Raw genomic sequence first — 17,830 nt, 5'->3', positions numbered from 1 at the left:
AAAACCCTTTAAACTAAATACAAAGAACCATACATTTGCCAATGGATGCATATCAAAACTTCAAGAATATTTGAAATGTTGGATATTAAACACTGCTATTACTATTACAATTGAGTTTATATAATTAAAACTTCAATCATAGTTTATTACTGTACATCACCAAATTGAACCTGGGTGCAAATATCATTCACTATGCACTCGAAAATATATGTTTGAGTTTATTTGACAGGGACAGTACAAATAAATGCAGAATTCTGTAAATGTGTCAGTAATATCTGCAAAAGGTGTAGTGCCAACAGCAGCAATTATTAAAGTTCATACATTTAGAAAAATATAAATGTTAAGGCTACATATACACACTAGTTCAAATATAGTAGTTCTTAGTGCATAGACATTGATCACATTTGAAAGTTAGGTCTGCACCAGAGAAAGACCCCAGCACAGAGGCAGGTCATGCATCTCAATGAAGAAAACTCTTCTCAAAATAGAGAATGTATTCAAACGAGGCAAAATATATACATTTGTTACATAGACAGCAGCATTTTTGTCCATGAAGTCCAGCTGTTCAGAAGATCCTGACAAATGGCTCAATGAGCATATTGATGATTTCATTTCAGCCAGTTGTTTGTTGAGTCTTCAAGGTGTTAAATGAGGTGCATTCTCAGGGTAGATTGAGCAGGATGCTGTTCCAGCTGTTTATGGAGCTTGTATGTGAGGACATGCAATGATACTAGTGCTATTATAATGATGAGCACTGAGCAGTAACTTAATCTTGAGCCATTTCCCCTCGATCCCCTTGGATCTGCAAAGAAGCAATACCACCATCTACTGGAGATTGTGTGTTACTACTAGCACTTGCTACCACTTAGTAAACAATGCTCCCTTCAATATGATCGTTTTTCCACTGATGCTTCCAGATAATAACAACCCCCATTCTGACTGTAAAATATGAATCTAAATGAGTGTCATTTTCATAATCCATTAGAAATCCTTCAGCCAATCTTAGTTTAAAGGCAATTCCATCGGGTATAGGCTTCTTGGTGGTGAACTAACTTTACGCATCATGCTGCTTGCTGCATAGTTGGCTTAACGCTCTTCAATCCTCGGTCTTCAACCCTTTAACCCCCCCAGGCCTGGCGTCTTTTAAAACCAGTTACCCAAGAATACTGGCAGTGGCAGGCGCTTCCTCTAGGACCCAGCGGAGAGGTCTCTCCCTGGCGCACACACGCGAGCGGGTTCAGCCGTGGTCCCTGCGCTCTCCCACATGGACCGGTAGCAAATTTAAAACTCCCTGAACTCCCGCAGGATGGACTTAAATGGCTCCAAAGGTAAGATTTGAACATTTCGAGCCATAACTTTATGCTTGGTAATGGTGTGTTTTTGAATTGTTGCATTTGTCTGTGAAGCACTTGTGTCGTTAGTAATTAACTGATTTATTGGATATAGTGCACAGTGTATGTTCGCGCGTTATTTGTCACAGTTTTGTTGGCATCCATCATGTCCTTCTGTTCATGTCACTACATTTCACTCTGGCAGCATATAAGGCACTTGTTTGTAATACATTTTATAAATAAGACCAATGCTTTGAGTAAGAAATAGCCTAAAACATAACTGCACTGCGTTCCTACCTTGTGTGTGTTTTTGTAGGGGTGCGGCTTGCTCCCCCCCTGCATAGCACAACACTTTTCCCACATTGTAATTGAAAACAAATTCATGTTCTCCTTGTGGGCTTTGGCTCGGGGTATGGATCCAGTAAGGCGTGACCTGGCTCCATATTGTAAAGTTAAATGTATTTTATTGAGTGTGTTTGATCTCTTTACATGTGACACAGCAGCTGTCATGTTACTGCCTTTAGTTACCTTGGCACTGTATGGGCCGCTGGGCAGGTGAACATATGAGAGTGATTACAAGAGGAGTCTTTATGGACCCTTTAACTTGACGATGTGAAGGTGAGAGGAAATGGGCCGAGGAACATACATAAAGCTTTATTTTGTTTTTCCTGCCTTTGTGCTGCTCTGCCATCCCAATGTCAACAGGTTTTTGGGGAAATACTTAGAGAAAGAAACATACATGCATACTTTCTGGATAAATCCTTTCTAAATACATTGTTTTAAATCATACCATACCTTTGCCAAATACAGTACAATCGGTCCAGTGTTAACCCCAATAGCGCTTGGCAAGTCAAGTAGTTATAGTAGTTGTACACGAGGAAGAAGATAATAGTAGATCATTGTGCAAGTAAGTAAGTTTTCCAAAAACTCATATGGTCTTGGTTGTCCAACTTTGTCCAGCCTAAATTCTGAAAACGTTTGCTATAGCATGCAAACTGTGAGTTCACACATAGTATAAGTGTGGGAGTATTAGTGCAAATATAGCAGTGGCACAATGAAACTTTATTTTCAGTACTTGTCACTCGCAATCGATGCATGTTTATTTGTGCTTATTTACATGTCTTACCAGATCCGGAGGAAATGAAGTGTGGAAGTGTGTAACACTGTTTGAACAAAGCCTCCTATGGAGGACGTTTTGAGAGGCGCTCGTCTGTCAGTGCGGCCTGAGTACACAGGAACCTCATGTTTGGGTTCACCACAGGAGAAAACGCACAGCCATGACTCCAGGCCCCTGAGAGCACCTTACTGTTGATACATGCTCTCTGGGTTACCTGCATGACTGTTGCATCATTGTTGTTCAGTCAAATGTTGCTGGCAGAAGCTTCGGTATGTCATATGCTGGGATAGAATACTCAGAATTGTCTCGTGAACTGCTGGAAATAAGGTTTGGTGACGAAAATGGTAACTATTGTAGTGGATTCACTTTACGGCCTCAAAGTATGTCACTGAGGTTTTCTGTTTAACTGAGATTTACTATTTAAATTGTGCAACCATTTCTTTTTAGATATTGATTTTCCTGATTTGGTTACATTTTGGCCTTGATGATTTTATTCATTTTTTAAGTCTTGTTTTGATACAATGTGATGGAGAAAACAAAAAAGCTTACATTTTTCTTCATATTGAGTGGAACAAACACATTTCCCACCCATATTGTGCATCCCTGATGATCAGAATATTGATTACAGTCAGGACAGTATAAAAGGGTGGTCAATGTTTTGAATACAATACAATAAAGAACTTGCCAACCACTTGAAGAACTAGATTAGCTTTAAGACTTTACCATTGCAAAACACGAGTTCTTTGTGGACTAAAGAGCATCTCCACTTGCTAAGATTGAACAGGTTGTGTACACGTCCTAGAGTGTGATGTGCTATGGGACCAGTGAAGTCTGTGTGTGCTCTGTGGTCATAGGTTTATTATTATTTTTTCAGTTGTATAAAACCTTTTATGTCACAGAATTGCTTTGTTTGCACAGCATTGTAGGTTCACCCAGAAGTTGTTATGTCTTGTTGATAAGCCCTATCTTAGCCAGATACAGCAGCTGTGTGGAAAAAGTTTGTTTTCATTTTGGTCTGAGAAGCTGAGTTTGAGTTGGGTGTGTGAGGGGCGAGGCTGTCCCAACAGAGGTGTGGAGCAGCGGAGGGCTGAGACTGTCTCGTGTTTAACCCAGATTTAATGAATTGTGCTATTGTCGGGCTGTCTGCTGCATATGGAAGAGCTTGAGTAGACAATAGAGATCTATATTGCAGTGGCAAGGCTGCTACATGATACAGTATGTGTGGGTTGGATATTGATATCACGCCTGAAGTGTTTTGCATGATCATATTACACAAACAAGTTAGTTCTGTTGACGGGAAGCAACTTGGAAGTAAATAAGGGAAGAAGACAGAAGTTGGACAAGGAAGAGACGAAAACATTGAAATGCCAGTTTCTTTATGTCTTGATGATCTCACTGTGTCATGTACCTACTGTGTAGTAGGGCTGGGACAATATATCGGATCGGATTTGGATCGCAATACTTTGTGCTGCAATATCAAGTATCGATACTTTTTCCAAGTATCGCAATACTTTCAATACTTGTGTTTGGAGGCATTTTTATCATGCACTGCTTTGTTTTCCAGTAACAGCAATTTGTTACATTTTGTGTGAATGCACTTTTCGATCTAAACACTTGAATAACTGTCAAATGTCATTGGGTTTACAAACTTTAGACACATGACTGTTTTCTTTTGTGTACATTTTAAGGTGAACATATTACAGATCATAATTATCCATCGTATCGCAATACATATCGGACCCTGAGTATCGTGATACATATCGGATTGTGACAAAAGTGGATCGTCCCAGCCCTACTGTGTGTGTAGTAGGTCACAAATGCCTATTATGCATGATATATTATTTACATAGTATCCTTTCATAATAAACAGTCTTCCTGATACAATTAGCTTGGAAACGGTGTGACTTGAATCCCAGAAATCTTAGATGAGTTTGAGATCAATATAGATTACCTTCTAGCACATACTCTTTTTCATTACCTATACACTGCATTGGTGGCAACTACACTGTATATTATGCACACTTGTGAGATGTTTTCTTTCCTCAGAGATCAAAAGTTATTGTTTTTATCTTTTGGGTGAGCCTTGTTGACATTTTCAGACATGTTAACGCTGATACGCGCAGCACATGCATAGCGTACAGTGAATTTAGTTTGATGTATGTGTGCGTCCTGTCACACACGAGCCCTAAATCAGGGATAATTGTTGCGCAGCTTCAGAGTAAAGCATGGAATTCCCCTCTTTAACCCCACTGCTGCTACAGCTTTGACGGGGACACGGCTCGATTTCACACAGGATCCGCGCGCTGTGCTTATGTCAGTGAGTGAGGGGGAGTTCCTATAGTGGGGAGTGCTTAAGGCCCGGACAAGGCTCGCAGAATGTTTAAGAAGGTTTCCATGGTGATATCGTCCATAAAGGGACTATGTGGAGCAAATGACACAAGCGCTTTTGTACTCAAGATTGATTATGGTCAAAATGCAGGATAAGTCTTAAGAACCTAAAAATGTAATGTACATTTTATAGTTTGTGGGCCCCATGTGGGATGTAATGATGATGTCAAACAAAGATGGAGCCTACCCGTACCACAGTATAGGCCTTATTATTAGCACAGTCTGTCATGTTTTGAACAGCAGTGGAGAAATATCCATAAATGCATAAGTCAAAATGATATACAGTAAGAAAACCCCCCAAAACGACCAAGAAACAACTTCACACTCACTATCGGTGGATTCCTCAAACACACTATGACATACATCTACATCTGCTTTCACTTCTGTATGAACATTATGAGTTGTAAGCATCTTACAATGTTTGCTGTTTCACTGGAAATTGCTGTCGGACATAAAAATTTCACGCTCAGGGTCTGACTGTGTCCTGCAGTGGGCGGTTTGCACATGACAGTGCACTGGAGTTTGAAATGACCACCGTCACCTGAGAATCTCTGCCATATTCAGATTAAATCAACAACAGAGAGGTAAAACGTCAAGGTATATTAACCTCTTACCCCCCCACTTTAACCAAGCACATTTTCTCCAGTTTGGCTTTACCCAAATCAAATAGCTTCTCGATGCCTATAGGTCAGTGTAATGCCTTATTTGAAAGCTAAGACCTGCATAACTGATGATTGTAACTCTATTATCACATTGTCGCATATTTATCACAGTTTTGAAGCGCTGTTGTCAAGTTTTCGTCTCTCTTTCATCGCTTTTTCTGATTGCATTTTTGTCACTTTTTTGTGGCTTTTTTTGTTGCTTTTTTGTCACTTATGTCACATTTTTAGTTGCTCTTTTGTGGCTTTTATGTTGCTTTTTCATCTCTCTTTAATCTTGTTTTTGTCGCTTTTTTTATCGTGTTATTGTTATTTTTCCGGCACTCTTTTGCCACTTTTTTGTCACTTTGTTGTAGGGCTGAAACAACTAATCGATTACTAAAATAGTTGTCAACTATTTCAGTAATCGATTCATCGTTTTCTAGTAAACACAGACTAAAGTAGAGCAATAAAGACATGAAAATTATGTATTTTGGATGAAAACCTACTTTGTTTTTAAAGTTAGGGTCTGCAGTGTTTTGTACATTGTAAATTTCATAAATATCTGTCTTTGTCTCGTCCAATCAGAAAGCAGAATTAGCACAAATAGCCTTGTACAAACGTTTACTTTAAGTTTACTCCATCAACATGTCCTCAAGCGGCGTCACTTTAGCTCTATGTGCACCTTTCACAGCCAAGCGATTAATCGATTAATCGTAAAAATAATCGGTAGATTAATCGATTACCAAAATAATCGTTAGTTGCAGCCCTACTTTGTTGTTGCCTTTTCCTCTTTTTCGTCTACATTCTCCTTTTTTCAAGAAGCTTTTAGATCTGGGTAAAGCTGAACTGGAGAAAATGTGCTCAGTTCAGGCGGGGGTTAAGAGGTTAATCATGAGTCCAGTCAATCGAACCAGATGGATTTTTGTGACTGTGGGATCTTGTAGCCACGCATCTCATACAAGGAGAAATTCAGGCTGGCTAAGGAGAGGGATCTTGTGGGACTCGTCTCAACCAGACCCAGCTTTTTTTTTTTTTTTATTGGAACATGATTTGTAACCAAACATTGCAAGTAGGTAAAAGTGAGCTGGTTTGATTGGTTGGACATATTTATCTTACCCGGCGTTGTATTTCAATAGTTGAACTCTATAGGCAATGGGACACTTCATTGATTAATCAGTGCTAGTTACAGCCACATGTTTAACTTTGTGGTAGTTTTGTTCCGGGTCTAGTAACTACGAAGATATTCCTTAAAATATTCAATAAACATGGGAAATATTGTGCATATTTTTTAAAATATAGCAGCAATATCTAAGATAGAAATATGCCTCCAGTCCAATCTCATTATTGTTTGTTTTTAATATGAGATTTTCCCTTCTTTCTTTCACTCCTTAGCTGCGAAAAAGTAATAATGCAAAATCCTATTATCACCCTAATCCCAGAGGACAAAGCCGTCTTGTGAGGGTGTGCATATTATCCTGGCATCAGTAAGGCAGCACTTCCACTTTACAAAATAGCATCTTTCTCACAATCCTTTTCTGTGCGGGAGACATAGCTGCGTGGTGATCTCATCGGAGTCTAAGGGGCAGATCTGAATAATGGGACTCTTACTGTAGGGCCTTTGTCTGTCAGCCGGCTGAGTCAAGCCCTCTGTCCTGTCCCAGATATGAAAAATGGAATGGGAGGCGAGCAGACCCACCAAACAGCCCGTATCATGCTCCGGTCTCTGAACCCTCACCTTTGACCTCAGCTTTAGTGGCAAATTATACAGCTGTCGACTCTCATTTGAGGATCCAAGGACCAGACGGGAATCTCCATCCATCTCTCTGCCCCTGCGTGTTAGAAACTGTGTGTTGACTTCTCATTTATGTACCATTAATTGTGTTTAATTAAGTAGAGTTTAATTGAATTCGGCCATTATGTTGTTTGCTTCTTTCTCTGAAACGGTTTGAATAATATTAGCAATACTGTCACACATGCCATTTATAGTATTGTCAAATTTTTCAAAAAGTATTGTTATAGAAGTAGTCGACCTGTCCACTTCAGAGTCCAGATTCAGCTGCTTTCACTTCAGAGGTCTCTTGACCTGCAGTTTTCTGGTCTGAGGCAGAGGGTGGTATAGGCACAGCAGAAATCCACAGTTGATGCTTAAACCGTAGAGCAGGAGCACACATGCAATAACTCCGTAGACACCCATCACTTTAATGGCTTTTAGTTGATCTGTCTTACAGCATATGCGATTGAGATGAGATGTGCGCAATTACTGTGTAAAGTTTCAAGTAAATCAAGAGATTTACCATTGCAGAAGCATGTTAAGATAAAACCAGAGGTGCTTAAAGGCCTCTGCCAAGAAACTGACAGTACATGTAAGATGTTAAATGTTTCTTTTCTGCCACCATGACTTTACTTTTAAGCATACACTGCCTGATAAAAAAAAGTCACCACAATAAAGAAGGTCACATACTCTTTCATTGGAGCATCTTTAGCTTTGATTATAGCTGCAGCATTGTTTTTATAAGCTTCTGCAATGTCAAAAGATTCTGTGTTGCATACATTTTTCACCAAGATCTTGTAGGGCTGGGTCAGGATTATTTTCCCTATATTGATTGATCTTGATTTTCGGCTAGATTATTTTTGTTTTAAAGAAAAAAGGGGGGAAAAGGCCTTTCCTGGACTTGAAAACTGAAAACTGCAGCTAAAAGTGAAATGTTTGAAGAATGTCAGAAGTGAGAATTGGCGCATGGCTTCAGAGTCTCACAAGGCCACGCTAACAACTTACTATGTAGCCCACATAAAGAAATACTCGTCATAAACAGCGCATTTATAAGAATAAAAAAAGATCAAATGTACAATTCACTGGTTAAAGTCCAGCTAATCCACAGCTGCAGCCTCAAAAATGATCCACATGGTCCAAATAGCGATCGATAGTTTTCCCTTTTGAAGGTAAACTTTCCCCCCTGTACGTGTCCGGATCTTCCGACGGCTCCTCGCATGTTTCTGTTTTGCACATTTGATGAGTTAGCACAACTTTGTAGCTGATTTGTAACCGTCCATATTTTTTTCCAGAATGTGACAGGACTGGCCAATTCTCGCACCACGCGATTATTGTGATCGACCTTTATTAAAATTGTGATTAGATTAAAATTCGATTAATTGCCCAGCCCTAAGATCTTGTGTTGATGATGGGAGAGTGTGACCACTAGGGAAATGGCTTCTCCAGCGCTTTCCAAATATTCTCAATGGGGTTAAAATCTGGACTCTGTGGTGGCAAATCCATGTGTGAAAATTATGTCTCATTCTTCCTGAGTCTGATGAATCCTGGCATTGTCTTCTTGGAATATGCCTGTGCCATCAGGGAAGAAGAAACCCATTGATGGAATAACCTGGTCTTTCAGGGTGTTCATGTAGTCAGCTGATCACATTTTTTTTGCTGAACCTGGACCTGGCCAACTGCAGCAATCTGGGTTTACAGTTAGATAAATCCAGTTGGCGACTTTTTTGGTGGGCAGATCAGTCATTGTATTTAAATTTGATCAAAGATGGAATCCTACGTGGCATGAAAGAAAACCTGCCACTATAGGACCCACTGAAGCGAGTAAACTGACACTGTTGAGTCAGGAGGCCATAAGAAATGTTAAGAATTCATTCGTTACAACAGCTCATATGTGCAGAAAGTTAGAGAAAACAAAGAGTGCTCTTAAAAACAAAGGTTATGTTGCGTCTCCAAAGTCAACTGGATTGAAGCCTGAAAGAAAGATGTTATGAAATGCATGCAAGTATAAAAATTCTGTTCTTTTTTACAATATCCTCAAGCTTCTCCGTTGGAGGACCTTGTTTCTTCGCGGTATGCCCCAATTTGTACAACTTTACGGCATCTCCCAAATAAAACCCACATGCTCACATCACCTGCTGCTGGCCGCCTGCATTGCTCCGCGCTCCACCATCATTATTTACTGCACGCTGCACTTTCGAGCCCTGAGAAAGGAACTGTTTCTCTGAAGGGTCTCCACAAATAAGCACTTGTAAGAATAGCATATTGAGATGGCCTGTAATTTGTCAGAGGAGGCACGGTTTTGAGCCTATCGTCTGAAAGATCTAATGCGCTGAGAATAGGGTTGCCGCACACGCTAGTTTAAAAGTGGGTCCGCTGACAGGAAGAGGAAACAGAAGGTCGCTGTAGATACGTGACGTCATGGATACGGGGAGGAAGCTCATCTCCGTAGGGGCAAACCGGTACAGTGGGTCAGTGCGCTTCGCTAATGTAGGACAGGAAGCTCGGTCTGTGGGCGGCATTGTGAATGAGGTGGGCTGGGTAACGTCAGCGGCCGGTGGATCACAGGCGGAGAGACCTTCAGATGCCTCCTTTGATGCATTTCGAGATAATTTCGGAATGCAACGGGCAAACATTGCTGCGGATTGTGAGAAACAGGAATTGCAAGAAAATTGTAAACAAATTCTGTAGGGAAATTCATCTTACAAGCACGTATGTCACTTTGAAGTCTTATCGGGTGTTTGTTTGGTTACCTTGAATGTGGCTTTGTCAAATCACTTTTTGTGGCTTTTTTGTTGCTTTTTTTTCATGTTTTCTTCAAGTTTTTGTCACTTTTTTTGTTACGTTTTCGTCACGCTTTTCTGTCACTTTTTTGTAGGGCTGGGCGATTATGGAAAAAAAAAAATCACGATTATTTTCCCCATATTGATTTTCTATTCGATTTTTTTGTTTAAAAGAAAAAAAAAACTATTAATGTGGTCTTTCCTGGACGAGCATGTAAATAGATCCTGCAGCCAAACTGAAAACTCCAGCTAACTCGGCAGCAAAAACAAGCACCCACACTTCTAGCGTCACAGTACAGCCTCCCCATGTCACCCCTTCACCTGGCCAAGCAACACACAAAAATCTGCAAAGGAGACGCAAAAAAGTGTAATGTTTGAAGAATGTCAGAAGCAGACAACGGGCGCGTGTTTGTGTGCGGAGCCTCAAAAGACCACGACGTCACGGAGTGAAGCGCAAACATCTTAATATGTACATAAAGAAATGAGTAAACCGCGCATTTATTAGTAAAAAGGACGATTATACTTACAATTCACTGTTAGAGTTCCAACTAATCCACTGCTGCAGCCTCAAAACAAATCCACATGGTCCAAATAGCGATCGATCGTTTTCCATCTTCGAAAGTTTAAACACTTCATCCCTGTGCACGTGTCCTGGTCCTCTGAGGCTCTCTCTGTTTTGCCCAAATGTATCTTGCTTACTGTTTGTTTGGGCCGAGTGTTTCCCTGGGATTGACCCGACAGGCGCTGCAGCATTGCGCCGTCCGTGATCAACCTTTATTAAAATCTGGATTAGGTTAAAATTCGATTAATTGCCTAGCCCTGCTTTTTTGTCAAAGTTTTTGTTGCTTTTTCTTTGCTTTCTTTGCTTCACTTTTTTGTCACTTTTTTCTTGCATTTCCGGACCGTTTTTAGTTGCGTTTCCATCCTCGTTGTCGCTGCTATTTTTTTTTTTTAAGCTTTTAGATTTGGGTGTAGCCAAACTGGAGAAAATGTGCTCTGTTCAGGTGGGGGTTAAGAGGTTAAGTGAAATGTGATTTTTGTTCAGACATCGTTCTTGTAAGGTATTCTAAACGGTCCCCTCTCAGACATGGTCATAAAATGTTTTTAATTATTGACACATTCCGTACTTTCCCGCGACACAAACATCAAGTGACGACATTCAGTATCATCTTTACTACTTTGTTACATCAAGCACAAGTGGGGTCATTGTTGCAATCATCCAACATCATTCCTATTATCTCTCCAACGAACCGTGCCGTCTTGGTTTAGTCACTCGTTATAAAGCCCTGCAGATATGAGCCCATTATTGCCCGGGCTTGTCTTGGGGGGGGGGAAGAGCAGCGCCGTCACACTTGGGAAATGCCTGGAATCTAAAGGAGTATAGAGTGGGAGGCCAGTTTCATCATTAAAAAGCACTGGCGAGAGTGTAGGCATCGCGGGCACATCCTGCTACACGGTGCACCACCATAAAAATCAACCGCAAGCACATCTGTTGCACTGGTTTACCTCATCCATTGTTAGTGCAACAAAAGAAAACATGTGTATTGTGGGGGAAAACACAAGCAGGCTGTGAAGTTTGGTTCTTTGGACAAGCTTTTATGTGCAAGTTCAATGCTGGTGTGTAGATAACCCTAACATGACTTTGAGATAACATAGACCCAGCTCTCCTTAACCTGCAGACCCTTTTTTAAAGCATGACGCACTTTTTGAGATAAGGTTTTGCTTTTCAGCTAAAACAGGCCACGCTTTTGCTGAAATTGATGGTTTCATGCAGCTGGACCAAATAGATTGACTCCCACTCCTTGTTTCTAGGCATTTTACTGCACACAAAGGGTAAATATAGGTCTGGGTAGACAAGGAAAGTAGGTACCGAAAAAAGTATTCTACCTTTAAAGGGGGGGTACTATGCAAAATCGACTTTTTCAAGCTTTACATCATGTTATTATGTCATTCCCTCATTAAAAACATGCCTGAAGTGTTGCCTTGGCACGTATTTTTGAGTAATCTGTAAAAACTGTGATGGCAGCCATTTTAGGGATAGGTTTGCCTGAGTCCTCCTAGGAACGCCCCCACCTCCTGGAGACGCCTTCGAACTTTTGTCACCAGCCGAGTAACCAACCACTGCTCCTCAGCAGAACCCCCTCCCCACTGATGCCACAGACAGCGTGTGGAGGGGGCGTGTCGGAAAGGGTCTGAGGTTCTTAAAGAGACAGAGGCCTATTTCAAGACATTCGCTACAGCCATTTTGAGAGAGCAATTTTATACAAGGCAGTTATTCTAATTTACTGCATTTACAGACCAACAGAAGGTTTCGTCATCATTGTAGAGTGCTATAGACTGGTGCTATGTGATTGAAAAAAGCGTAATACCCCCTCTTTAAAGACCAAGTTTTGATGCCTGCTGATCCAGGGCGACAAATATTTTAGTATAGTTATTGAAAAAAGACATTCAGGTATTGGTATCGTAAACCAAGTATTGTTCAAGGAACAGGCCACCATTTTTCCATTCTGAGATATGTTCTTACCTGAGCTTAGACGAATTGATACCTGTCTGGTCTTGTTGCGTGTGCTCAGTCACGCAAACAGACCAAAGATGTTGTTAGCATTTAGCCTCCCAGCATATTCCTATGGACCCAAAAGAGGGTGAGGTTAGAAGCGACCAAGCTCTTCCAGGTTTTTCCTATTTAAATATGGTTACATGAGTAGTTTGTCTTAGTAGTTTTATGTCGATTTTCTACCTTTCTAGCTTCGGAGCACTTTGATGTCCACGCATTAATATCTTCCCTCCTAAAAAAATCTGAATGAAACGGCATAAGAATCGCCAGAACTGTTAGCTGCCAGTTAGCGGCTAGCTAGCCACATTAGCCTGTATCTTGTAAACAATGCAGACTTCACGCTGCAGCACTAACAACATTTAGCTCTGGTTAAATCCAGCACAGACTCACAGACTGATGGAGTGTAGTCTGTAATAAAGTCAGCTCTATGTGGAATATTGTATTTCCACTAAAGAATTCCCCAGTTTGTTGCTTTTTTCTCTCCTCATTGGAAAGCTGCGCCGGCCATACGTCAAGTGGTTTCTGGTATCGGGACCTGATTAATGAGTACGAGTAAGAGTACAAGCATGTGGTATCAGCCCGATACCCGATACTGGTATTGCTAAAAATCCCTAAAAATAATGCATCAAATTGTGTCAAAACAAGACTTAGAAAATACAAAATAAGGATGGAAAAGACAAAATCAGATTAAAATTGTATATATCCCACGTATTTTAGTCAGCAAACGTTTTTGTTTTTCAAAAGGTGTAAAGCTCATTGGAGTGTGTGCTAGCGTTTTGACTTTGACATACCTAGCATGATAACTGAAACAAAGCATCACTCCGGATATGTTTTTTTTTCTGAGGACATGAGAATTCTACATGATTAAAATCTCACAAGAGTCTTTTATTCATGAGTCAGCAAAGTGAGTCTAAACATTTCGTCCGAAGTTCAAGATATCGTTGTGATAAAGCCAGAGTCGTCATGCTGTGGAGTGAGGGATGGCAGAAAGTGTGAAACGAGCGCTAACCCTTCCCTGCTCTGGCATCCCAGGCCCGATGTGAGTTCACAGCACGACTCAGGAGGTCAAAGGTGGGATTTAGTCACAGTTAAGAGGAGAGTGGCAAACCGTGACGGGGCAATGCAGGATGTGTCTGCGGTGTTTACAGCTTAAGAAAATAGGAAAAACATCGGAAACATTGCAGTGCAAAAACACCGTCTGTTATGGAGTAAATTGGTTTATTTCTTCTATATACTCAGCTACAATATGATATCCATCTTACTTTCCTTCACAAATCTAAACCACCAACAAGCCAAAGCAATAAATTCTGCAACGGCAATTGTAGGGTGTAGCACTTTCTCATACAAAGCTTATGGAAAACCCCAAACAGCTGGTCACATTGCAATGCACAGCTATTTATTTATCACCTACACAGCAGCACCCTTAAGCTTCAAGGACACTTCCAGAAAGAAGCCTTGTCTGGGGGAGACAGCAAAAGCGGCTAAACCAGTATTAAAAACATCACGTGATCCTGCTCCTTTGCTTACTCCCTGTAAACCTTATCTACTGCCTAATTCCCCGGTTTCTCCTCGGGCTTAAAGCTGTGACGCTGGAACCAATAAGGCCCAAAAGCCTGCACTAGTCCCGTGTATTGTGAGTTGAGTAGTGCACTTGTCCCAGGGCGTTTGGGGATTTGAGTGGGTCGCTGTAATGCCACTGTGATGGAAAGCAGCCTGTCGTTTCGTGCCGGGGCCCGTGAGTCTGCCTTCAGGCAATAAGCCGTCCACGTGTAGCATAGAGGAGTCTAGACTTGTACGGACCAATTTCTCACTGAGGTTTGACATTATTTTTTTAGGAGACAGCAAAATTGAGATATGTTTTGAGACGAGGGTTTTAGCGTGATCCTGTAGTAGCAATACAGCACCGCCTTATATAGGCAGCGTCTAGGAGTCTTTTTATTAGAAAAACAAGTTTAATCTTCTGGCTTCCTTTGGAGTTGATCCAGGCCTCAGTAATACAAACCTAGCTCTTTAACCATATTATTATGTTTAATTCTGTGTTTTTCCTTCTTTTTCCACCAAGTAGCCAGTGTCCATCCTCATTAGAGAGCTGTAGAACACTACTTTATCCCATATTCAGGTTTTTTTTGGTTAGAGGCCTTAGAGCAGCCTTCACTAAGAATGTTTGAATACTGAAAACTGAACAACTGAGAATTAAATAGTGTTGTGTAACAAGTGATTCAACAACAAGTTGGCACTTGGCTTTGTTGACAAGTCAGCAGGTTACATACAAGACACCTAAGAGACACGGGGACAACTTTTTATAACTAAATAATATTAAAACTACTCACATCCAGGGATCATGAAATGGCTGGATGTGCATAAGCCAGTGATTCTGAACTGGTGGGTCACCGAACCATTTCAGTGGTTCGCGAGACTATTCCAGGGAATTTCTTTGTTTTTTTCAATATTTTCCATATGAAACTGAAAGTATGATCAAGGCTCTCTCTGGCAGTGTTTCCATGCAATGTTATTAAAGGCAAATCTACTGCTTGTTCAATAAAAACCTTATAAAATACAATATTTTATATGATATATGACAAATTACATTTTTATTTTGGTCAGATTTAGGCAAACCTTTTGATGCGGGGGCCACATTGGGTTTTTGCACTTGCCAAGAGGGCCAGACCGGGGCTAGAATTGGGTTGTTTCAAACAAGTACAATTCTCAAATTCTAAACTGTGATTGTAAACACATTTTAAAAAGCCACAAAATAGCTGCAGTTATGTGTTATTCTTTTTATGTAAATGAAAACCTTGTTTTAGGCAATGCATAACTGGGCTTTGTCATCTTTTGCGGGCCAGATTGAAGGGAGGGATAGGGGGGCTGCATATGGCCCCCAGGCCTTAGTTTGCCCACCCCTGTCTTAGGGCAATAGTGGGTCCTGAAGCCATAACTCTTGAGAACCACTACTTTAAGCTACACTCAAGTCATGATTGCAGAAAGTATCACCATCTTAACCTATGTGTGTGATTCAGAAGAATGTCTGATTTATCCAATAAACACCTAACACCTGAGCTCTACAAAAAGACACTGATAATTTCTATCCTGAAAAGATGATAGAAGGCGACGTTGCAGTCTGTTCTCTAGACAGATTGGGCTATTTGCCGCAGTGTCAGTGAGTTCAGAGTGGGCAGTCGGTGATGGCAGACACCATTGTGCGCAGCTAGTTAAAGGTTAATAATGCGCTCAAGCAGAGAACGCGAGGTATAGAGAATGTGAGTTAGCTATTAGCTGGGATGTGTGTTTACATAGCAAGCCTTGCCCAGGTGCTTCACGATCCCAGGGGATTACAGGAGCAGAGGGGGTTCCAATAGGCGCACACAAGCACTCACATGCAGCACTGCCCCCAAAGGAAAGACAGAAAAGAGAGAGAGAGAGAGAAAACACAGAAAAAACCTAGGAGGAGGTATCCGGAGATAACAGATCACAGGGAGGAAGGGAGAGGTGGGCTGTGTGAACCGAGCAGCTGCCAGGATAGTATTGTGTTTGACTCCACAGCAGCACACAGGCAGGCTCTGACCCGGGGATTTCTCTTATCAGCTTTTGCATGAATGAAGCGATTTATTTCTGCTTCTGCTCTGGAAAATGGTGGGATTCTCCTCCACTGCTGCTGAAAGTAAGTCAAAGTCTGCTCTACTTTCCTTGCTTATTAGCCAAGCAGTTACCTCCAGCAAGGAAGATTCAAATGTTGGATCGGGGGAAGCTGCAGTAGTACCGTAGATTAAGTCAGGTGATGTTGTTTGCGTGCCTGAGTGTCGGGATGCCAGAGAAATAATGATGCACTGTTGAGGGGAAATAAGTTGGCAGCTGGTGAAAATTACAACTTATTATGAGCTGCTGATCTGTGGCATTTGAGGGGATTTCACTCTGCAGATTTGCTGAGTTAGTGGTTTATATTGGATACTTTGTTCCATGCAGCGTGTCCATTCTGGGGTGACACGGAAAATCATGTACGTTGACCTGGCACATTGGTTTAAAGCCCATTAACCCATCTGATACTCTTTGACTTCATTCTAACATCCAAATGCATTTATGTTTTGTTTAATTCATGACTTTAAAGGCCCTATACAATGAACAAGTGGTCCAAACTTTCCATTTGTAACTTTCCAATCACTTTTCTTACATTCCAGCGCTTCACAAGGATAAAAAGGCTTTGTTATTTGATGCACACTGCCTTTACAACTACTTTTACAGAATGAAAACGCATAGTTTGTTCCACTGCACAAAAAACATCAGGTAGCAGCCCTTTATTACTTGAATGTGTGACTGATTTGACGTTCTGTGTCAATAACACTAACTGGCCACTGTCCAAGGTACACCCCGCCTCAGGTCATCAACTTTATGCTTGTTCAAGTAATATAATTAAGTATCCCGACAACCTCAAGCTTCAAACTTGAAAAATGAGGGGAAAACTGCATTGCACTTTGAGCTGAGGTCACCTAATTCCTCAGATCAGCGTTTGCGGGACGTGTTGCTACAGGTGTTCAACTCCCTGACTTTAAACCCACCCCCACCACGCGCCCCCCCTTCTCTTCTCCTCTCTGCACCTTGTTTTGGTCCTCGATTCCCGGCAAACTTTGTGGCCAATGTTAAATCCCTCTGGTTTCTAAAAAGGCCTGTCTGGGGCTGTTGAACAAACTTGGACGCACACACAATAGGGGCACAAATGCCCTCTCTCTGCTGAGTCTAGGGCAATTTACAAGGTGAGGAATGTGTCTCGTATTTACCAGCCATTGTCAGAGAGGTGCGAGAAAGAGACTAACACTTCAAGCCTTGTCTGAACCCAAGAGATATTTATGTTTTAAGTGCATGAAAGTGGCCAAAACAAATGTCTTTTTGCGTTTAATATCACTTTGTCCAGCCTGTTTACATGAGGGCTTCAAGGGGAGTGTTGAAAGGTTTGCCTCAGGTGGCTGGGCTAAAACAAAATCTTGTTTTATCTGGCAACGCTTGACTTCAAACAACCCCCTCCCCAAATACACACAATATAAATAGCTAAGAGATTTAAAGATTTAGGTGCTGCGTTTTAGTGTGAGAAACCCATTTGATTTGTAACGCAAGACTTAAGGGACTTGGGGTGGTCTTTCTTCTGTGAACTTGCCAGATACCCGAACGTGTAATTCCCTTTTTGTGCTTGTTTTGGCCCAAGGAGAAAACGCGTAATTGGATAATGTTTATTTTCAGCGCTCCCAGTCTGTTCCTTGAA

General features: G+C 41.3%; 1 protein-coding gene across 4 annotated transcripts in view; it reads left to right on the top strand.

The window, feature by feature from the left end:
- Window positions 1–1,157: 1,157 nt before the first annotated feature.
- afap1l1a (actin filament associated protein 1-like 1a) overlaps window positions 1,158–17,830 on the top strand; it is a 34,557-nt gene continuing 17,884 nt past the window's right edge. For 2 of the 4 annotated variants that reach the window (XM_079556201.1, XM_079556198.1), the window contains exon 1: window positions 16,071–16,240. In XM_079556201.1, coding sequence (XP_079412327.1) covers window positions 16,210–16,240 — 31 coding nt within the window. In that variant the 5' untranslated portion in view covers window positions 16,071–16,209. Of the gene's footprint in view, window positions 1,329–16,069; window positions 16,241–17,830 lie in introns of those variants that run through there. The other 2 variants (XM_079556200.1, XM_079556199.1) reach the window with 2 other exon arrangements.

This window comes from Gobius niger (assembly GCF_951799975.1).
Source record: "Gobius niger genome assembly, chromosome: 5".
Taxonomy (NCBI): domain Eukaryota; kingdom Metazoa; phylum Chordata; class Actinopteri; order Gobiiformes; family Gobiidae; genus Gobius; species Gobius niger.
Note: the sequence above shows the minus strand (reverse complement) of the source record. Positions and strands in the feature narration are given on the sequence as shown.